Genomic DNA, 22,073 nt, shown 5'->3' with positions numbered 1-22,073 from the left:
ACGTGTGCAGTTGTTCACGATGTTGAACAAAAGTAATGGTGTGCTGAGCCGGCGGCTCACCTTTTGGATCATGTTAGCGTTGCGTAGTGTAGGAATTTGTGTCTTGGAGCAAACCATTCCCGCGACCAAAAGAGCTGTACGTCACATTATAGATTCCATTCCAGTTTTAAGGTTCAATCAATTATTTGCTTGCTATTATCATGGTATCTTGAAACGCTAAAATTTACTCAATCTTGATGCCGACCTTGCCAAAGTGAGATTGCTTCCACTGTAAGAGACATGGGTTAGCAAGACATGTTCGTTTGTAAGCAGGACAATCAAATCAATGCTTACCATGTACTCGTAGGCCTCGCGGGTCTGCTCGAGGGTGAAGATTTTCTTGTCGACGACGGGGTGGATGTTGTTGGCCTCAATGGCAGCAACCATCTCTTGCATCTGGGCCTTGGAGCCGACATAGACACCGCGGGTGGTGCAAATGTTGTTCAAGACCTCCAGGATGGAGGACTTGGACTTGACACCGCCGAGGAAACCAATGATGCTGATGATACCCTCGAAGCGGATGGCCGCCAGACTCTGCTCGAGCGTGCCAGCACCGCCGACCTCGATGATGTGGTCGACGCCCTGGCCGTTGGTGGTGAAGCCGCGGGCCGTCTTGCCCCAGTTGGTGTCCTCCTTGTAGTTGATGACGTGGTCGGCGCCGAGCTGCTTGAGCACCTCGCCCTTCTCCTTTGACGACGTGGTGGCAATGACGGTGGCGCCGGCAGCCTTGGCGAACTGCAGAGCAAAGAGGCTTACACCACCAGTTCCCTGCACCAGCACCGTCTCACCGGGCTTCAGGGGCTTCAAGCCGTAGAGAGCATTCTATAGTTGCGTACGAGGTCAGTCATCATATAGATCCGTGCACACAAAAGACATGGGCTTCTTACCCAGCTCGTAAGACCAGCGCAGGTCAATGTGCTAGCCTCAACGTGGTCCAAGTTCTTGGGAGCACGCACGAGGCCGTTCTCGTTAAAGACACCAAACTGGCGCAGAGTTCCGTCCAGGACACCACCGAGACCAGTCTGGGATGCGGCCAGAGTGATGGGATTAAACTGGTGGCCCTGGTTGAAGAGGGTAACGACCTTGTCGCCCTTCTTCCACTGCTGAACCTTGGAGCCAACCTCGACAATCTCACCAGCACCGTCAGATCCGCCGACAACGGGGAGGTTGGTCGGGAAAGGGTAGAAGCCCTGAATGAATGGCCGGTTAGACAACAGATATTGATTACACGGGCTCGTTGTGTCATCTTTGGACTTACCTTGGGAATGATCAGGTCTCGGTAGTTGAGAGATGCACCTTGCAACTTGACGAGAACCTCGTTCTCTCCAACCTTGGGGACGGGGGCGTCCTCGTACTTGAGACCGTTGAAGTCATCCTTGGTGCCCTGGATAGCCCATTGCTTCATTGTTGCGGGAGCAGCCATTTTGTATGAGTCTTTGTTGATTTAGTCTTTGAGAAGGGAAAAGAAATAGCAAAAATTTCTTTTCACGTATATTTTTGGGTATAATATCGTACAAGCACCAGTATATGGAGAGAGCTATCGTAAATGTAGCAGGGTCTTGGTAGCGTTTATAGCCGAATATATACTCCCTCAAATAGCCGGATTTTCTAAGTTTTTCTTCCATCTGTTGCATACCCCACGATGGCCACAAGTTTCCCCTGCGATTTGTAAGAAGGACATGATGGAAAACTTCCGTCAAGGCCGTTGTTCACACACTGGCCCACTGGGGAACCCTGTTGGCACTTGACGTTGAATGGGTCTCACACGTCATTTACTTTTCTCAAACTTTTCCAGTGTTCGCCAGTGTCATGCCATGTGCGGAGCTCGGCGACAGGGGAGTGCCGCACTTGCTGCGAGCCTTATTGAGGGGATGTGGAGCGAATGAGAGGCTCCTTGGAGGTTTGAACGCTACCTTATATCTATTGTACCATGTATTACTGGACCCTTTAGAAATGACATACTTTCGTGAACTTGCAAGTCGATTTTGAAAAAGGAAAATGGGTGTTTGCGGAAGACATTTTCAAGGAAACGTCAGCCAAATCTATTAAGTACGAAGCATTCGACCATATACCACATGCACTTTGCTGACTTTATCGTAGATTTGAATGAGCATAAAACATTAGTATATGGTAAACTAATGGAAATGTTCAGCATGGTCAAGGCAATCCCGGCGCTACCATTCACTGGAGTGAGGCGCCCCAAATTGACCCATCAATGGCCCCTCGGTGGGGATGGGGTATGCAAAACACCAAGTCAGTTGCCATAGTCCAGATACCGACTTGAGCCACCCACCAACAAACAGCCTTGCCACGTGCTTCTCGATACTCTTCTTGCAATTTCTTCCTTCCTTTTCCATCAACCACCGACCGCTGATTGACCGATCATGCTGCCGTGGATAAGATTGCGTCTTCTCTGAGGTTCTGATTCAGTCCGTCTCGCATGACGCAGTTCTCCAACTTGAAGCTCCCCGCGAGTGCCTCGAGTTCCGCCTCCGTCTTGTCCGCAAAGAGCTCGGCAAACTCGTCGCTCAGGAACTCGCTCAACACGCAATTGCGCACCGCCCGGGTAATGTGCTGCGCAAATGGCCAGATGTTCGGGTAGTGCCGCTTCCTGTACTTTTCCGGCACCATGTCCTCGAGCGCCGCGATGAAGGGGTCGTAAATGTGCTTGACGCCATTGTCCTGCCATCCCCAAAAGTCCAGGGCGCATTGTGCCTTTTTCTGAAGGAACGGCTCAATGAGCTTCATGTACGGAGACTCGGGGTCCAGGTACACCATTCCCTGGTAGCCAATGTCCTTGTAGAGCCAGATGCTCCAGCTCGCGCTCGAGTCGCGGTAGATGTTGAGCTGTTCCTTGAGCAGGGCAAAGCGCTTCGCGTTAATGGTGGCAGCCGCTTCCACGCCAATCTTGAGGGGATCTTCGTACACGGGACCCCATTCGCCGTTCCAGATGGGCACATTTTGCTGCTTCATGTACGCGGCCTTGCGCTCAAACTGACTCCGCAGCTTCTCCTTCTGCTCTGGTGTGCCTTCGAATTGCTCTGGGACGGGGAATCCCATCATGGCGTAGTCGTGGCACGCATAGACGCAGTTGGGCAGGGCCTCGGAAGGAAACTTGGTGAAATCCATGGCATAGGTGTTGCCCTCGAGGAACAAGATGTGGTCCGCATCAACTGCTCGGATCGCCTTTTCGACACGCGCGTACCAGTCCACCAGTCTGGTGTGCTCGGGGTCGGCTGGCTCATTGAGCGGATTGTACCCTGCAATAAAAGGGTTGCCACGATATCGTTTGGCCAACTCAACCCATAGATCAATGGCGCGGTCCTGAAAGTCCTTGAACTCCCAAAAGAGGGCCTTGTTGATGCCAGAATCGGAATGCCAGTCCTGGTTCTGCCCGCCTGGTGCCGCGTGCAAGTCCAGGATCACGTAGAGATTGTGCTTTGCGCAGCGCTGGACGATCCTGTCGAGAAAGGCAAACCCTTCCTCCTTGTAGACTCGAGGGTTCATGTCATCCTCGAAATGTCTATAGTTGAATGGTACCCGGATACAGTTCAGGCCCAAAGAGGCAAAGAACTCGGCGTCTGCTTCCGTGAAAAAATAGTCGAGAAATCGGTCAAAAAAGAACTTGTACTTTTCCGGCCCCATGGCTTTCAGCATTGCTTTTCGGTGTTCATGTTCATGTCCTGGATAGCCGGTGATGAAATTTTCCATGTTCATATGCCCACCCAGTCCTGCGCCCTTGAGTATAACCTTGGCACCTTCACTGTCTACAATATCCGTCCCCTGTACCCGGAGTAAGGAGCATGGTTTTCCGACAGGAGGCGAGATATTGGGCTTAGTATCTGCCGCCATGTTGGTGTCGATTTAGGAGAAATGAGATGAAATACAAAATTTTGAACAACTCGATGCGTCCGTGACTCAACTGTGATAATGCCAGATGAAACTGATATTCTGTCCGGGTACAGCTTCTGCTTTATATCTTAGGTTGGGTATATTGGTCCGAGTCCACTTGTCCAGGCCAACGGAATGAGCCCGATACTCCGCGACGTGCATGACGGACCCCTGCACAATCATCACGAGGTACACTATAATCAAAGCCAATGAGAAGCCGATGGGCGACTTTGCCGGCCAATTCCCGCCGTGTAGGAAATCATTTATTTCATAAGCTTTTAGCTTTGATAGAATTTCATGTACCATGGTAAAGACTTTCTAGTAAGACTATGATACTATCGCTTGCGCCCACATTCTCGGATCGCCAATATCGAAGCATGTCAATAGTGTCCCGTACAAGTGTTTCCCATCCAGCCGGCAGTAACACAGCCGCCGTCTCGCTTCTCGAGGCAGCCAGGAGAACGAGGGCGCTCCGTAGGCAGGATTGCAGAAGCAGCCAAGTCCCATGATGTCTGTAGCGGAACCCCGTCCGGTTAATGTTCAAGCACTCTAAATGGACGGCGAGTCCTTTCGCCGCACATGAAACTACCAATGGAGATGCGTTGCCTTGATTGACCACGGCATATACAAAAGGCCACCATATTGCTTCATAATAGCTTGTGACGTGCCCACGGAGAATAAATCTCAGCACCTCGCTCTCGTTCTTGTTATCGAACAAGTCGAGATTGACATCTGGCGCAAGGGACTGTGACCACTCGGCGCCCTTCTCTTCAAGTTCATGGCTTAAATCAACAAGGCTCTCGAGAGAAGGATTATTGGATTTGGAATGAAATATTTCCATATCTCTTCTCGCCCTAGTAGACAAACGCCAAAGAGATATTTCCGACAGGTAAAAGTACCAGCCAGTCAACTGCTCTCCTTCATTCAGAGTTTCTGGCAAGCTGGGGAATGATTTAGGATGGTCATTCGCCAACTCCCCAAAATCCGGTAGACTCAGAACCCATCGAAGCTCCCTTTCCGACTTCCAGCAGGACCAGTATATGCACTCTTCAGCATGAGCGGAGGCGCGCGGAGTTGCAGCGTCTGTTTCACCGGCCAAGAACTTGAACTGCTGGCATGCGGCGAGAGCCTGGAGGAACATTCTCCAAGCGTCATGTGGCTGCAATAAGCACATCTTGTATACTCCAAACAGAAACAGGCACTGCGCGGCGATCAATCCGTGGCTCGCCATGACGATTCCCAGACGTTTCTGCGCGGCCTGGTAGAGCGCCGGCGCCTGTGACTGTCTCATCCTAGCAGCTGACATGGACTCGGCAAAGAAGGAGCGAGCGATTGCTCCATTGGCGCAGATGATGAGTGCCAAACACGATTCTTCGTCCCAGCCAATACCTTCGGAGAATACTCTTTTTACCAACCGTCGAGTTTGGTTCTCGGAAAGGATTGGGTTCTTGATATGGACGAAAGAAAAGAAATTGTCAAGAAGGCCGTCACACGTGCTGGGGTCTAAATCTACGTTGAGCGTTGATGTGGCTAACATCATCGTCTGGGACGTAGTATGAGAAGCTGTGCTTTGATCTTTTAAAACATCCCAGTATTGTTTGACCACGTCCCAATCCAAAATCGCGTCCAAGTTTCCAGGGAACAAATGATGCTGGTGCTGCGGAGCCCGAGATATAACATCAACAGAGGGTTGAAGCGTTGGCCGAGTGTTCGTCTCTATAGATTGCATCAACTGACTTTGCAATTCGTCAAGTCGTTCCAAGATTCTCAAGCTTGCTGGATCAAAGGTTGACATGACATCTGGTGCCATGACACATTCTGCTCCAGTCCGCTCACAAAAGGAGCATTTTGGTTTTTTATTATCGCATTTGGTTCTTCGGCTGCGGCAGACCTGACAGGCAGTCACAGCACGCTTCCGAGTGTACGATGTCGTTCCTCTGGAGGTTGGCCCAAGTCGCCTTGTCCGTTTGGAGGGTCGACTTTCATCGTTGGACCCTGTGTTGTGCTCCATGGACGGGATTATACCGTGGGCCTTGAGATTGGACCTGGTTGGAACAAGTGAAGCTGGGGTTGGATTAGACGCGGAATGTCGGGATCTTGACCACATGCCTAGACGTGGACCTAGTAACCTAGCGTCCAAACTTGAGAGGGGCAACTTCGCACACCGTGGAGCAGCTACACCAGGATAACAAGATCCCGGGCAACGTCTAGAAAGCCGAATCATTGTTGTTAGTACATAGTATGCTCTACATTTGGTACCAGAGAACTATTATTAGTGCAAACTTCTCAACTTTCATGGAGGATTAAAACAGTGACCTGGTATAATTAGAATCGCATGAATATAGCTTTCCTTTGTCGTACTTCCTAGCCTTCTTGGATAACTCTGCCCTTTTTACTTCTTATTCCCACCTAGTAAAGAACCCAAACTAGCTGAACCATAAATCTGGATAATTGTAACTACTAATTGACATATTATATAGTAAACGTCTTTAATTCTGTCTCGGTCAAAGTAATACTCATTATATTATAAATGCGACTGTCCGGACGAACCCCAGGTTATTCACCTATCCAGTATTCATCCCACTTTGACGCTAATTTGCCCCGCCATGAAATTTCCCAAGCATCGAGTTCGTCGAGCTCCATCAAGCTATAGTAAAGAATAATTTCTTGACTTTTCCCATTCTTCCTCGTTGGAGCCCAAACGATCGCATTCTCCCTAAGAAATTATTCAGAAGTGGGAGAGACCCTCGGACTCACCAGCATGCCTCTCGACACATCGACCTACAATTTAGCGCTCCTGCGCGTCGACGGCCGGCGCTGGAACGACCTGCGCCGGCAGCACGCCTCGATAAGAACTCAGGCCGCCGCGGACGGCTCGTCGTACCTAGAGATGGGCAACACCAAAGTCATGTGCATCGTGACGGGGCCGTCAGAGTCGGCACGGCGGGCAGCCCAGTCGTCCTCGGCGTCGACCGCGTCGGGGCCGGGACCCAACAGCGCCGAGGTGGCCGTCAGCGTCGTCGTGGGCGGCTTCAGCACCGTCGACCGCAAGAAGCGCAGCCGCACCGACAAGCGCACCCAGGAACTCCAGGCCACCATTGCCAAGGCCCTCGCCGGCACCCTCCACCTGCACCTGTACCCGCGCTCCACCATTGCCGTCTCGCTGCACGTGCTGTCCCAGGACGGCAGTCTGCTGGCCGCCCTCCTCAACGCCGCCACCCTCGCCCTCATTGACTCGGGTATCCCCATGACCGACTACCTAGCTGCCTGCACGGCCGGGTCTACGAGCTCTCACGCCGCCAACGACGAGGGCGCCGACCCGCTTCTCGATCTAAATCAGCAGGAGGAGCAGGAGCTGCCATTTCTGACCATGGCCACGCTCGGCGCGAGCGACAAGGTGGCTGTACTGGTGTGCGAGAGCAGAGTCCAGATCGGAAGACTGGAGGGCATGATGGCTGTTGCGGCCGATGGTTGCAGATGGGTTCGAAACTTTCTGGACGATGTGGTGAGAGAAAAGGGTGCCAAGATGGTGAGAGAGGGAGCCGTTCAGAAGGGAGATATTGTGGACATGGATCTCGACTGAGAGCAGTCTTTGTGACAGTTGCAGAGATAGATCCAAGATCTTGCAGGCGACATCTATGCAGGAATAGCTGTACATAGCCTAGATCTGGAAAGCATTTGCAAGGCGTTGGGCAGGTACTAGGTTCTAGACAAAAAGGGTCAGGCGTTTGGCGTCACGAGATCAGACGAATATTTTGGTCAATAAGAGCATTTCTGATGTTTTTGTCCTTTACTATCAAGCCTAGAAAAATTTGCACAACTTGCAAATATCTCCACTCCTTGATTGCAAGCCATCTATAGTTCATCGCGCTCATGCTCGGCGGCTTCAGTAGCCTCGGGTGTTGGCTCCGCGCCCTGCCATGAAGTTGATGTGCTCTCTGGCTCAGCCTCTCCAGCCTCAACCTTGACTTCTTCCTCAATCTTGACCTCGACGGTTCCTTCAGTGATTGGATCATTCTCCTCCTGAACAAAAATCTTGATCTCAGGCAGCTTTCTCTTACCACCCTCGTTTAGGCGAATAACGTCGATCCAAGCCATGAGGCTGTCGTGCGAGTGGTCGCCCTCGTACAGTCTCCACCATCCACGTTTGCCGTTGATTGCAATAATCTCCACCTTATTCTCGAGGTGAAAACTCTCAAGCATCGAAGCGACATTGGCGTCATCCGTTTGAACTTCGTAGAAAGGGAATACTCGTCGAGCAACAGGGCCGTCGTATTTGATGCCCACCCCGCGCAGACCCTCGAGAGCTTTCTCAGCATCTTCTCCATGTTCCTTGGGCACGAATGCCAGGACACATGTACCGGCCTTTGGATTCAAGCAAGCCTTGGTCAGCTCAATTGCATTGTCAATGACACCGGTCAAAGCGAGTGGTTCCTTGGTCGCAGGCTTGGCCTCTGGGGTAGATTCGCTTGGAGCAGTGGAAGCTTCGGCAGCCTCGGGCTCCTCACTCTTGGGCTCGGCCTTCTTGGCTGGCTTCTCCTTCTTGTCCTTCTTGACCTTGGCCTTTTCAGCACCAGTGACCGGGTTTGGCTCAGCGACTTGGGAAAGGAACTTGACCATTCCCTCCTTCTTCAATTCTCCATCGTAAAGGACAGAGGGCTTGTCGCCACCAGGCAAAAGAACCAAAGAAGGGTAGTTCTCGATGCCAAAGATCTCGTTGGCCTTGCTTTCCTTGTTGCGGATCTGGGCAACCTGTATGACATCCAAATAGTCAATCGCAATGCTCTTGAGCAGTGCGCTTGTCGTGCCCTTTTCCGTGAACAGAATTGCCTTGGCCGTGTCGTTGTTCTTGCTTAGGAAGTCCTCGACGTCCTTGTCCGTGACTTTTCTAACATGGTTGTTGATCTTGTCAACAGTGGCACTGACAATTTCCTTGGCAGATCGTGGACCGTTGTAGTCTTCGACCACGGGCTTGCCGTATTTCTTGCCCGGGCGGACGATCTTGAGGGTTGGGAATCCCTGAATACCAAACTGTCCGCACAAGGGTTTGTTCTCATCCTCGTCGCAGTTCACGGCAGCGACACGGGCGAGACCATCAAGATTCTTGGCAGCCTTTTCATATGCAGGCTTGAGGTTTTGGCAGTGACCGCACCAAGGGGCGTAGAATTCCACAACCTAGGACAAATAGTTAGTTGATAGCTAGTCTTGAGAGGTACATGAGCTAGACGAATCCATGATTTGCTCGCTTTGGCACATACCGACGTATAGTTTGACTTGGCTACAAGTCGATCATAGTTCTTGGCATCGACTTGGATCACTGGTGAGTTCTTTGTGTATAAACCACCAGCTTGCACGTTGGGGAGAGCTGCCAGTAAGCTCAGAGCGATCGTGGTAATGGTGGGGCCAGAGGTATACATGCTGGCGGTGCGGAATTGCAGATGAAGGTAAGGGTGGAGTTTAAAGTGGCAGTAGAGCGAAACTGGTGTCAGTCAATGAGTCGGAAGAAGACGACGGCTGTCTTATGCCATTCACTGGCAGCAGTGACTGTACTCTGTAGTCAACACAATCGCAGAAGCGGGCAGACGAGTACAAAAGAAAAGAAATAGACGGAAAATCCTCGAATTCAAAGCCCGGACCAAGAAAGCAAATGGCCACTTTGGAAGTTGACCTGTCTTCTTGCTCAATTAGGAAATCAGGCCAGCGTGGAAAATGGCACGAGGAGTTGCTGCGGCGGTTGACTTGTTGCATCGGTTCACCCGAGATCTGGCCAATTGCATGATGGAGGCAGTGGCTGAATGGCAAGTTGTGGCACGAGCTCCAGAGCTATCTGTAACAGGTCTAGTGTCTCTCGGCGCGGTTCCGCTCGGGTGGAGACCGACATTGATGGCGGGGGGAGGAAACGCAAGGGTACAGCTCTGGCAGCACCGACGTCAACCTGCGAGATGCGCCTCCGTCTCAGATAGTATCTGCCTGCTGCCACTTCTACTTTAATTAGGCATTTGTGCACGTGGTCGCAAACGAACTGACATATCGCGCCCCAGACGAGTCGCGATTCACTATTCCTTCTCAACAAGAGCAGCATCCACAAACAACCCGGGAACATGGCAAGCAGTATCCCCGCAAAGCTCAAGGCGGCGGGCATCACGCCGTTCGTGGTGCGCGGTAATCAGCTTCGAACCGCAAAGCCAGTCGTTTCCTACTGGTGTAAGTATGCTGGTCGACACCAATTTGGAATACTTTCTCATCGTGAACTCTAGGCGACTACTGGGTGGTCAATCAGATCTTGGCAAAGCAACTCCATAACGCCGATGAGGAATGCCTTCAGTTCACAACAGCAATGATGGACCAGCTGGAGGAGGTACGTAACAAAGTCTCTCCCACAACTGGAATAACTTACCGATATCCGTTCCAAAGATGAAAGCAAACAACCAAGGCAACACGGCTATACTTGACGATAATGAGGGCCGCGCATACGTCGAGCAATTTGCGCAGGAGACACTCGACCGCGCAATGCGACCCCTCAAAGCCAACAAGGTCACTCAACAGACGGCAGTTACCTTTGAAGCTGCTGCTACATTTCTGCAACTGATCAATATCTGGGGGGCGCCGGGAGTCGAGATTGAAAAGAAGATCAAGTTCGCCAAGTGGAACGCGGCACGGATACTGCGCGCGATCAAGGAGGGCAAAGACCCCAACGAGTCCAACCCGCAGATTGAGGAGGAAGAGAAAGTTGATGAGGACGACCCCGAGCTACAAGCAATCATGGCCGGTCAGGCACCCAAGGCTGCCACAGTAGAAGATGCGACAGACGAGGAAGGAAAGGGTTATTTGAATCCCAACGCCGCGGCAGCTGGGAGCTCTGCATACTCGGCTGGGCCCGTCTCGGCACCGACATCACCACCCCATGGTACAGCGCCGGCTCCTGAACAAGTATCACCCATTACACAACCCACTCCCGAGGGATACTTTCCTTCAGCGCCGGCAGCAGCCGACGATGATCCGCCTCTACAGCTGCCTTCAGCACCTGCTGCTCTGGGTGATCCAGACGTGAGCATACCCAGCCCTCCGGCTACGGCGCCATCGAACCAGAGCCCAACAGACCAAAGCGCGCCGAATCTCCCGGATACGCCCCAGGGTTTCTACCGCCCAACACCGTCAGATCTGTCGACACCCTTCCAGCCACCACAACAGCCACCACCTCCTACCCAGCCAGCGATGCAGTCACCGCCTCCTGCATCCTTTTATCAGCCGCCCCCAGCCCAGCAGCCTGTCATACCAACATTCACTGCACCTGCTCCTCAACCCGTGCCCGCAGCTCAGACACCGCAGCTACCACCACCGATGAATGTTGTGTACAATGTCGATGATATGGCGCAAGCGCAGGCACAAAAACATGCCAAGTGGGCTATTTCTGCCCTCAACTTTGAGGACGTGCCTACTGCAGTTCGAGAACTGAAAGCAGCCCTAGCTGCTCTAGGTGTGCAATAGTGATGAATTCACAGCATGACCGAATGGATCGGGATCGCGAGCGGCTATTGATATCGGTAGTAATGTAGAAAAGGGCTCATCAAGCATATGCCAAAGGAGTTGTACTCATTTTCAACTAAAGAGAGCATCTGTCTTGCTACTTTGTACATAATTCAGCAAGGCACTATGGCTTCCTCGCCGAGTCCCTAATGACCGTGAAGTCTTTCCAATGTGAAAAATAGCATAAACAACGAAGCGAGCGTCCTTGATCGCATCGTTTCTATAAAAAGTTCCCTGTACGTCACTTTCAATACCGAAACAAAACGACACAAGCCGTTCTCGTGCATCAGAACAAGCGCAGTGCGTTATGAGGTAAACGTTATGATATTGGGGTCGTAGTTCGGATTTAACCCCGTGTTTGCCGGAATCATGCGGCCGTCCACGATGGCGGCTATGCCGATGGGCTCATTATTGGGAATAGGTTCAGGAGGAATAATCTCCTCTCCGTCATCCCAGCCCTTCTCGGGTCCCCAGGCGAGTTTACAGTCCATCTTGCTGGTCGTATCTAGTAGTCCCTTCATCATGGCACCGTTCTTTCTCACACTGGGATTCGCATCGAATTCGACAAGCCTGCACCATGGCATCTCGTGCAATATAGCTTCCAAGATATCCTGAGAGAACTTTTCGTAAAATCCGTCTGAACGACGGAATCCCTTGAAGATGTCATTGCTGGGGTCGCATTCCACGAATACCTTGATACGATGTACGTTGACGCAGCCTTTCAGACCAAGTGCCTCGTTGACAACCCAGCCACGCGGAGGTCGGTTCCAACCTGGGCCAAGTCGGAGTTCGAGAGTAGTCAGGCTGGATCGCTGGTTCGCAGACATGCGCGCAAGCAGTGGCTTCTTGGACTTGAAAAACTTGCCCCAAATGGGGAAGATTCGAACGGCATGCGTACTGTAGAAGGCGTAGCTGGCCTCTCGATACATCTGCCGACAGGTCTTGAAGATGATGAGCTTCTTGTGGATGCGCTGGTAGTTGTCATGGTCAAGATCGAGAACATCGCCAACGTTTGCAAAGTGAAAATCGAATACCCTCAGGCGTAACTCTGACGGCAGATCAAAGAAGCGAAAAGGTGGTGCCTTCTTCTTCTTTGGTTTGTTCGATAGCGGTATATCGACAGTAAGGGATGCGATGTTGCTGGTAAGCGAGGCGATGGAGTCAATCATGGCGGATTCGGCGTCTGAGGTGTTACCCGATGGAACAGCGGAACTTGAAGCTGTGCTGGGCGCTGTGATGATGGGTCGCGGGGCCCTTCCTCCCGTCGCTCGACGTCGCATTTTGCCTGTATCTCTGTCGGCGATAGTCAAGTGATATGGCATGACAAGTGGTTACTTGTAGTGGCGACTGCAGTAAAAGACAGTCGCAGTGGTGTGCTTTTTGTTTGTGTACTGATCACAGGCCTTTTGGCTGTATTTTAAGCAAAATTGATCAGGTCGCAGTTGTTCTGTATAATAATCGTTGCTTCAATTTAGTATTCAAATATGACGAGGCGTACCGAGGGTGGTGCCATCGTGATATTTCAGCGAGCGACTGCCACCCTCTTAGAAAGCAGCACTCATTGCTGCCATATCCAGAATTCCGAGGGTGCTTTACAACGTAGAAGAGACGAACAAACGCGGACCTGCAAAGTCGCTGACTGCTTGAAATTGAAAAGAACGTTGCAATCAAATCACAACGAGGTAGTACTTCGGAGGGAGAGTTGGAAATTGTTATGATCAAGAGGGGAAGGAGACCACACGACAGACCGATGAGACGATGTGATGACTGGAGGGAAACAATGGGGGATAGATTGGCTTTGTACTACGGAAAGACCGGTAAAGTTTGTGCCAGTAAACCGTCCATTAATTACTTTCAATTCGGCGGCCCAGTCCAGTAAAGTCCGGGGTAAGATGATTGCTAATGGTGGGCGACTGGTCAAGTGACGGCTCAGACATTGTAGCAAGCGACTCAGTTGCTCACTGAAAGAGGGGCGGGCATCCATTGAGGGGCAATAAAGGAAAGTTGAAGGGTCTTTTGTGGCGAAACAAGTTGCTACTAGACAAAGCTCCAGTGTATGCGAGGTCCATTGTCCACTAGAGGCAACTATGGAACAGCTGAGAATTTGACCTTTCCAGCAGTTAGCAGGCACAGGCTATAGCTACTATCGATAAGAATAGTGAACCATCCGATGTCCAATCCATGCACCAGTGACGTACCAGAAGCGCTAGCGGCTCCCAGTCGCATCTCTGTCGGCGGTCGGAAAAAACTCGACCGGAACAAAATCGAATCTGGGAGCTTCCAATCGCGAGCTCTGGAAGGAAGCATTTGCTCAGCCGTACGCACGAGAGCCGCATCAGCCCATTATCTGCCAGCTCCCTCGCCCGGACTCAGATTTTCAATTCAGATCTATACGGCGTGGAATTCGTTTAATCAGCAGGGTGCATCAATTTTTTAACCCAAAATGCTTGCCAGGACCTTTATGCGCGCGGCGCAATCGCCTGTCTTGAGCAGAGCTGCAACTCGATCAATCCGAGCCCAAAATGTCTCTTTACCAGTCTCTGCCGTGCAATTACGTGGCATGGCACAAAACACCAAGAAGCCATCCGATTCACCAAAGCAGGCGCCCTCCGCCTCGCAACCAAAGTCTCAACCCCAGTCTTCAGAGTCCGAGTCTTCGCCTTCATCCAAGAGCGAGGAATCCCAAATACCCGAGACGCCTGAGGAGCCCCAAAAGCCCTTCAAACTTCCTGACCTAACACAGGGTATTCCCTCAACTCTCGAGTACGAAAGGGAGGGAGCTACGAACAAGAGCGCGCTCGCCGACTTGGAGGAGCTCGAAGCCGAGGGTGGCGGTCGACACAAGGGAGAACTCCCTGCTTCCGCATATATCTCGTCGACTGAGAAGCGACGAAACAGATGGGCCAACCGCATGTACCTGTCCGCTCTGGTTCTAGGTCTTGGAAGCGTTGCATGGCTTGGTCGTGACTGGGACGATGATGAGGCAGAAATGCACCGAGATATCCCGAACGGCTGGTCGCCGAATTTGTGGTGGACCCGTGCTCGTACACGCCTCAACGATTCACTCAGCTATTACCACGAGCCTGCTTTTGAAAAGCTTCTGCCTGACCCCGACCCCATGTTTGAGCGCCCATACACACTCTGTATCAGTTTGGAGGACATGCTGATCCACAGTGAATGGACGAGAGAGCATGGCTGGAGAATAGCCAAGCGACCCGGCGCCGATTACTTCCTCCACTATCTCAGCCAATACTACGAGCTCGTGCTGTTCACCACCGTCCCCTTCGCCATGGGTGAGCCATTGGTGCGCAAGCTCGACCCATATCGTTTCATCGTCTGGCCTCTATTCCGCGAGGCCACAAAGTACAAGGACGGCGAGATTGTCAAGGATCTTTCGTACCTCAACCGTGATCTATCCAAGGTTATCATGATTGACAGCAATGCTGCTCACGTTCGCAACCAGCCCGAAAACGCTATCGTTCTTCCCAAGTGGACCGGCGACCCGAAGGACAAGGACCTGGTTGCATTGATTCCCTTCCTCGAGTACATCCACACCATGCAATACAAGGATGTCCGAGATGTGCTCAAGTCTTTCGACGGCAAGAACATCCCCGTCGAATTTGCCCGTCGTGAGGCAATTGCCAGAGCCGAGTTTGAGAAGCAGTTCAACGCACACAAGCGAAAGCACACCTCGGGCATTGGAGCTCTTGGCAGCATGCTCGGCCTCAAGCCTAGCAACTTGAGCATGATGGTCCCGGCCGAGGGCGAGCAAAGCCCCAGCGAGGCTTTCGCTCAGGGCAAGATGCTCCAAGACATTGCCCGGGAGCGTGGCCAGCGCAACTACGAGATGATGGAGGAAGAGATCCGCAAGAACGGCGAGAAGTGGCTCAAGGAGGAGCAACAAGCACAGGAGAAGGCCCAGGCCGAGGCCATGGAGAGCATGAAAGGCTCGTTGACTGGCTGGTTTGGAAAGAACTAAAACAATCGGCTCCTTGAAAAAAAATACTTTGCTTGGATAACGACTTTACGGCATCTTTCCGCACGATTTCCAAGATTCGATCAAAATTTGATCAAAACCAGTCAGATCTCGTTGCCAACCATATCATGATCGGATGACAACCATCACGTATGTCAGCATGTAAGAGAAAGGGTGGCGGCATGTAAGAATAATGTGAAAGGGCGGGGATTGAGACTTCTCCCATGTCCAAGAAAAAGGCGCAGCTGGCGTAACTGCTCCATATAGATGGTTATTTTTGGCCGGATGTGCTTCCAGGTCGTGGGCCATGGAGGCCCCTCTACTCTACTCATCGTCATTTTCTGGCCAGGTGCATTAGAAGTGGGCTACAGAGAAATTTGCCACGTTCTTGTCTTTTTTTTGTAACATAGGCCGGCAATCGTCGATAAAGTACAAAGAGCCCTCCTCGATTTCTTTTTGGGGAGGTTTCCGGCGGCGGTATGTTTTGATAGCGGTCTACTCTGTCTGACCAAGAGCACGACAACACAAAATAAGTTTTTAATGATGTATATTAGTTGAAGAAGTGGACAAACAGCATGATCTATAAGATACAATGAATGCATCTCTCTCACAAACATTCATCTCATTGCATTCATTGTACACAATCACTTCAACCCTGGTGTGAAAATTTTGAACCATTTTGAGGTATATTAATACTAGGTTTGTCGAGCGACGGGGTTGTCCGCAGGTGATAGTTCACCTGTACAGAAATCAAATCACACCATGATAGCGCCCGCAAACGTTCATGTGGTGAACATGACGCCAACCAATGCTGCCATCTTGGCTGATTGCCCTTGTCTCGGATGTTTAATATGTACAATTGTTGCTTGCTGGATCTATGTAGTTTCCCTGAGGCCGTGATCTGACACAGCTCATATCCCTGCGAGGATGGAAAGGGGAAAGGAGACAAGCGCGCTCAAGAGCAATTTTGGGGTATCTTCTATGATTGGCGAAGTCGACTTTGTTTCTTTCTTTCTTTTTTCTTTTTCTTTTTCCGGTATATCAGGCACCTCCCATACTGCCAGTGCCATCATGAAACAATAAGAGCGGCCACTGGGTGCTATTGGCTGTCGTGGGAACATTTTGACCATTGATGCCTCCCACACCCAGGCCCAAGCTTGTTCCACTCGACGTCGCATCATTGACATTATTTGACCTCGGCCCGGCGCCAAGAGACATGAGTGCATTTGCACTGTAATGGTCTTGGTTGTCAACGACGGCAGCTGTCCAGTCTTGCCATGTATTACCTCCCGGTGTGCCTTGCCTCCACATCATGTCACCCGAGGGTTGTTGCAGGGAGGTTGCTTGAGCGGCAAAGGTACTCAGTGGATTGTGGTCACTGATTTGAGTTTGCGTCTGTTGTACTTGAGCTTGAGCTTGAGCCTGAGCTTGCGCTTGTGCTTGTGCTTGTGTTTGTCCCTGCACTTGCGACGTCGGCACTTGCCCAGTCTGAGAGTACAGATAAGGATCCTCGGCAGTATATGGCAGGCTACTTGGTTCGTGGGTAGATGGGTCGCTGTATGGCAGTGGGGGGTAGGAGGAGGCTTCAGCAGCCGAGTCCGGGTAGTAATTGTTGCGTGCCATGCCAGGATTTGGTGTTTCTCCGGCATTCAATGCTGGGTCGCTTGGCGGATTTGGATGGTTAGCAGGGATAGCCGACGAGCCAGCAGGCACGCCGGTATAGCCTTGTTGTTGCTGCTGTGGCGATTGTTTTAGCATCTCTTGAGTAACCTGAGGCAAAGATCCGTTAATCTTGCCCTGTCGATCATGTTCGATCCATGCGACTGTGCGGTCCACGATGGACGCTACAGCGTTCCGTAATGTCAAGCCGCATCCTGCTACAGTTAGCTTCAAAATCCCGTGTGCAGGAATATGTGCATTCAACTCACCCATTAGTTCGCATGAATCGGCCAAGATGATCAGCCAAGTGTCCATATCCTGACGTAAAACAGCAACTTCCGCCGCGTCCGTCTCGTGCCTCCTCTCCCAAACCGCTGCAAGAGAAGTAAACATGGCCGCAATGTACTCGGACAATGAGTACCATGTTGAATCTTGAGATTTCAGTTTGTATAGCTTGTAAGCAATGGTCAACATGTCCTTGGCCGCCTTCTCGCACACTTTACTGTTTTCTGCCATCAACTTTGGATCACTCGTAAGAGCCACGGACGGGTGCCGGAGACACAGCCTAAACTCGTGAAATATATATTCTGCGTAGAGCGCGAACATTTCGTTGTGGCCCTCCATGTCGCTGGAAGTTGAAGCCGGCTTCAAGGAGTCCGGTAGGTTATCCCACCAGGCGGTGATTCGGGCTTCCAGCTCCTCAATGATTGCAGGGTAAATGGTGGGATCTCTTTTCGTGCAGTAGATGGTAGCATACATATCCAAGTAGATGGATGCCGCCCGAAAACCTTCTACTCCGATCTCATAGAGGCATTTCCCAGTTCTGGATGTGTCAACTCCATCCTTGGTGAGCAGCTCATCCGGGATCATTTCTGGAAAGTCTACGTCAATCTCATCCAGCCGTATCGGCATGGGCTTCCCTTTTCGTCCGTGAAGAGTAACACCCATTGTGACGAGAGCCCAGAAGACGCGCTTGCGCATCTCGTTTTCCAGGTTGGTGCCTTCTCCGGGTTTCTTCATGGCGCGATGCAATCCGAGCTCAATGGCCATGCCTTGGCATGTCCACGTCACCATTGAGCTACAGTCTGGCTTTGGGAATGCTCTTGTGTGAACAGCAATCATGGTCAAGGCTTGTAGGTCCTCGAACGTTTTGGAGGTGGACAGGTCAAAGAACTTGCACAGGGCGAAATGATAGTGCTTGTTGGAGAGATCGTTCAGCTTGGTCTTTTGCTCAGGATTCTCGCGATTTCGAAGCCCATATTGCAAGTATATCGAGGCAAATACCATATGGACCATGACAGCCTCGGCGACAGTGGGCTTGAAGTTAGGGTCATCGTACAGGCGAGTGAGCTAGCATTGTAAGTTGAGTATTTCAAGCAGAAAAGCGAATGCCAAACTTACTATGTTCATGAATGTTGGCTTGTGCAACACGGGGATAAAGGGATACAACATGAGGAAATACCACTCGGCGTACGTGAAAGCATCTGCTCTAGGCGGATAATCGACGTGCAGTTGTGGGTTTACATTTGTACACGATTGCAGGAAGGCCTGAACTGACTTGTTGTACAATGGCGACTTGGCCTGAACGCCTGGTGCTGGCTCGTCCATGTCCGGGGCCTCAAAGAGTCCTAAATCAATCGTGCTGCCAAGTATTGACAGTTTGGTTCCCTTGATGGAGCTGAGCGGAGCTTGGTCTCCGGATACCCCTAGATGAACATCGGCCGTAGTAGACTTGGATCCAAACAAGGTCCTAGCAGCATGCGAGAAGTGTGACCCGGGTTTGTGGTTTTTTATCCATAACGACGGTCCCATCTGTGTCCAATTCTCTAGACCGTCATCAGCGGATGCGTCTTGTATGGGATTGCCTCTCGCATCGTAAGCCACCGTCGCAGGGTAGCCAGGGTTTTGAGGAAAGGCAGGCCTTGCATATGGTTTTACTTCGATGCCCTTTGTATCCAGTAACTTTTCGAGATCGCGAATGTGGTTAAGCATGTCCGTCTTCTCGCGTTCGAGCTCTTGCATGTACCCTCGTCGCTCGGTCCGGCCTGTTACTCGATCCGTCACATAGCACTCGAGGTTCTGGTTGATGCAGTGGGAGCATCCTTCTGGTAGAGCATCGCACCGGATTTTGCGAACCTTGCAACGATCACATGCCTAGAGGAGTGTCAAGTCAGCCACGCGTTGTCGGAATGGGCGCAGGCGCGCATTCAAATATTGGATGCGCGCTGCAAACAGTCAAGTAGCACAATGCGACTCTTGATGGTACTTACTTGACCGGTCCTAGTGTAGGACGACAGCTTGCTCTTGACAACACTGGAGAAGTCGTTCGGGGTGCCGCCGCGATCCAGCCTGGGCAGCTTGCATTTTGCAGCAGCTTGGCCGTCTGCGCCGTCGATCTCAGACTCTCCGGGCCTCTTGGGCGGCCGCCCTGGAGGCATGTCTCGTGGGTGGTGGATTTGCCTACCAACGCGCGCGTCTGCGAGTTGCCCCCCCAAGATCAGACCCAGCGTGATTACCAAATCAAACCCTGCTATTTCGAATGCCGTCGACGGCTCGTCCAGTCACTCGCTGAACTCACTCAGCTCGCCCAGCTCCAGTTGGCCCAACGCGACAAGGCAATGGAGCTTGCCGGGCAGAGCGCGGGCGTGGTAAGCTTAGTCCCAAGGGCGGTTTTGGCGAGCTGGTTGCTACTTGGGGATGGATAGGCACTGGCGGGCGATGGGGGGGTGGACGGTATTTGCCGGTCGGCGGGTTGGTAAGTGAGCGGTGGTGGAATTTGCCGTGTTTATGAGACTGGTGTGCCAGGTGGGATAACAAGGTATGTATATCGTAGAAGTGATAGTACCGGTCGTGTAGTATGTAGTAATCGAAAAGAAGAAACAATAATCGATCTCTTACGATTTTCCACTGCGTTTCCCCTGCAAATAGGGTAAAAGAAGCACTCTTGCAAGTATACTAGAAACAGGGTAGTTGATTTGCAACCGAGACGCAAGAGAATTAGACGAACGGCAATTGACGAATTGTTCCACCTCGCAAAGCAACGCCACGTTCTCGAGCGATGGCTTTTTTTTTTTTTTTTTTTGTCCCTTCCCTCTTCTCTCTGACCCCTTCCCTCTCTGGTTTTGGTCAGCGGCCCCCCTGGACCCTTTTTTGGGTAATGTTGGGGAAACAGACAGTGATCAAAAAAATGCACCTGACACAGAGAGACCCTGGCTGGAGCTCCAGATCCACGTAACGGCCCTTAGCCAGAGGGAAGCGCAACGCCCGCGATACGATGTGGTTCCACCGCCCGCGGTGGACAGGGGGAGCAGAGCCCCCCAAGCAAAGGCGCGGCGCTGAAATCGAGCCGAAGCAGCAAAACTTGCAAGACGGTTGCTGGAATTGGACCGATCCAATGCAGCAGGAGTCAGACGCAAGACGCGCCCCCTGGACGGCGCAAATCAGCTTGTCCTCAAAATAGCTGGTGATCGATCGAAGGAGACGAGTCAGGTCAGGTCAGGACTGTGCCATAGGCGAGCCTTCGATGATCAGAACTTGTTCCAGCTTACTCATCGAGCCACCTAAAAAGAAGATCTTGGCAGGCTGTTTGCTGGCCTGGGTAAAGATCAGAGGTCACCATCTCCAAGAAAAGACCCGGGTGCTGTACGCGCACCAGCGATGAGGAAGATGCCGACAGTAAATACTTGATAGTCGTTCACTTTATTTGGATTACCTTTGCCTGTCAGGCGGCGGCTTGCCTACCTTAGTTAATGATGCAGCAGAAGTCTGCCGCGATCCAGTCTAGAAGGAAACGATTGCCTTAAGGTTTAGGTAGGCGGGCAAGCTTTAAAGTGTCTGTCTGCCGCGCAGCTGCCATGTATGTCGATTGCCGAGCACTAAGGTAAGGTGGGAGGATCATCGCCTTGGGCACAGAGAAACATGCAGATATCCACAGATCAAGAGTTACCTTTGTCTAATTCCTTGGCACCATGTTTATTTCTGCTACTTTTTGATGGTTATCTAGACTACTGTCTAGGTCAGAAAGGTTCAAAAGGAATTGCTTCAGTCAGATAGATTTTGATGCGGGCTCCAAATCCACTTAAGTGAAAGCCGGTGTTTTGCACTCCGTGGCAATCATATAATAGCCAAACTGTACTCTGTAGAGCCGTCTTGGAGTCTCTTGCGATATTGGCAGTGTCTTTTGAGTAACCCTCTCAGGCAAAGCCGTCAATTATCAAGCCAGGCTATTACTGGTTTGCATTGTGGTGTTTATATATGCAACAAACTTGAGGACAAAGAGCCACGGACTGTCAGCAAAGGCTGGAGCTGTAGAAAGCAGACAAGTCCCACGGGTATCTATATCCTTACCTCCAACCGTTGTGACACGATTATGGTGCCAAATGACTACACCGGAAACACTTGATCGCCCATACTTGCGAATCTTGGCAGCCAAATGGAAAGAAAAATGAAATCCAGGCTCTTTGCGCTTACGGTAGTAGCCCCGCATAGTATGACCCGCATGGTTCTTATTCATGTACATTAAAATACGGGCCGATGTGATGGTCCCGCCGGTTCATAAATTTCCATAGTCAATTGATCATCGGCGCAGCTCCGTTTTTAAGCCTCACATGGTGTGTGTACATTACTTGATGTATGTAAGCAATTATTTACTACACAACTTCCACCTTGTTTGAGTGCACATGGCATAATCTTTCAATAACGGCATGAAGTGCGTTGTTTGTAGGTTGAAGTCACTGCACAATGCAACAGAGTTTGCATAACTGGATTTTAAGCAAAATGTTATCACGAGTTCGAGACTCTCGTAGAACAAACTATGAAGACGCCTGGAGAAACGTTGGCATTGTAGCAGAAACGGTAAATTATTCATGTTGGCAGAGCGTGATGCAAGAATGTGCGCCCGCCTCGGTCGGGTCCGGGCCGTCTTCAGAAAAGGAGACAGGAGATCGATGATCGCCAGATTTCCAGCCCGCCAGCCTGCCCC

The 22,073-nt window shown here is 51.4% G+C and overlaps 9 protein-coding genes across 9 annotated transcripts; 3 read left to right on the top strand and 6 right to left on the bottom strand.

The window, feature by feature from the left end:
* Nucleotides 1–223: 223 nt before the first annotated feature.
* Nucleotides 224–1,462, bottom strand: PFICI_02620 (uncharacterized protein; the record flags this gene model as incomplete). Its single annotated transcript, XM_007831201.1, has 4 exons — nt 224–268; nt 334–861; nt 927–1,229; nt 1,298–1,462. 4 exons carry the CDS (start codon nt 1,460–1,462, stop codon nt 224–226), a joined length of 1,041 nt encoding a protein of 346 aa, XP_007829392.1.
* A 959-nt stretch (nt 1,463–2,421) lies between these two features.
* PFICI_02619 (uncharacterized protein) lies at nt 2,422–3,891 on the bottom strand (the record flags this gene model as incomplete). The annotated part of the gene is made up of 1 exon (XM_007831200.1): nt 2,422–3,891. The coding sequence occupies one exon, from the start codon at nt 3,889–3,891 to the stop codon at nt 2,422–2,424; it is 1,470 nt and encodes a 489-aa protein (XP_007829391.1).
* A 334-nt stretch (nt 3,892–4,225) lies between these two features.
* On the bottom strand, nt 4,226–5,740 carry PFICI_02618 (uncharacterized protein; the record flags this gene model as incomplete). Its single annotated transcript, XM_007831199.1, has 1 exon — nt 4,226–5,740. One exon carries the CDS (start codon nt 5,738–5,740, stop codon nt 4,226–4,228), a length of 1,515 nt encoding a protein of 504 aa, XP_007829390.1.
* Nucleotides 5,741–6,691: 951 nt separating this feature from the next.
* PFICI_02617 (uncharacterized protein) lies at nt 6,692–7,513 on the top strand (the record flags this gene model as incomplete). Its single annotated transcript, XM_007831198.1, has 1 exon — nt 6,692–7,513. One exon carries the CDS (start codon nt 6,692–6,694, stop codon nt 7,511–7,513), a length of 822 nt encoding a protein of 273 aa, XP_007829389.1.
* Nucleotides 7,514–7,785: 272 nt separating this feature from the next.
* On the bottom strand, nt 7,786–9,347 carry PFICI_02616 (uncharacterized protein; the record flags this gene model as incomplete). The annotated part of the gene is made up of 2 exons (XM_007831197.1): nt 7,786–9,105; nt 9,189–9,347. The coding sequence occupies 2 exons, from the start codon at nt 9,345–9,347 to the stop codon at nt 7,786–7,788; spliced, it is 1,479 nt and encodes a 492-aa protein (XP_007829388.1).
* Nucleotides 9,348–10,031: 684 nt separating this feature from the next.
* PFICI_02615 (uncharacterized protein) lies at nt 10,032–11,418 on the top strand (the record flags this gene model as incomplete). The annotated part of the gene is made up of 3 exons (XM_007831196.1): nt 10,032–10,134; nt 10,188–10,288; nt 10,345–11,418. The coding sequence occupies 3 exons, from the start codon at nt 10,032–10,034 to the stop codon at nt 11,416–11,418; spliced, it is 1,278 nt and encodes a 425-aa protein (XP_007829387.1).
* A 344-nt stretch (nt 11,419–11,762) lies between these two features.
* On the bottom strand, nt 11,763–12,737 carry PFICI_02614 (uncharacterized protein; the record flags this gene model as incomplete). Its single annotated transcript, XM_007831195.1, has 1 exon — nt 11,763–12,737. The coding sequence occupies one exon, from the start codon at nt 12,735–12,737 to the stop codon at nt 11,763–11,765; it is 975 nt and encodes a 324-aa protein (XP_007829386.1).
* Nucleotides 12,738–13,900: 1,163 nt separating this feature from the next.
* Nucleotides 13,901–15,436, top strand: PFICI_02613 (Mitochondrial import inner membrane translocase subunit TIM50; the record flags this gene model as incomplete). Its single annotated transcript, XM_007831194.1, has 1 exon — nt 13,901–15,436. One exon carries the CDS (start codon nt 13,901–13,903, stop codon nt 15,434–15,436), a length of 1,536 nt encoding a protein of 511 aa, XP_007829385.1.
* A 1,038-nt stretch (nt 15,437–16,474) lies between these two features.
* Nucleotides 16,475–19,530, bottom strand: PFICI_02612 (uncharacterized protein; the record flags this gene model as incomplete). Its single annotated transcript, XM_007831193.1, has 4 exons — nt 16,475–17,310; nt 17,362–18,442; nt 18,494–19,246; nt 19,363–19,530. The coding sequence occupies 4 exons, from the start codon at nt 19,528–19,530 to the stop codon at nt 16,475–16,477; spliced, it is 2,838 nt and encodes a 945-aa protein (XP_007829384.1).
* Nucleotides 19,531–22,073: the final 2,543 nt, after the last annotated feature.

The sequence above is a fragment of the Pestalotiopsis fici genome, assembly GCF_000516985.1.
Source record: "Pestalotiopsis fici W106-1 unplaced genomic scaffold PFICI_Scf_2, whole genome shotgun sequence".
NCBI classification, from domain to species: domain Eukaryota; kingdom Fungi; phylum Ascomycota; class Sordariomycetes; order Amphisphaeriales; family Sporocadaceae; genus Pestalotiopsis; species Pestalotiopsis fici.
Note: the sequence above shows the minus strand (reverse complement) of the source record. Positions and strands in the feature narration are given on the sequence as shown.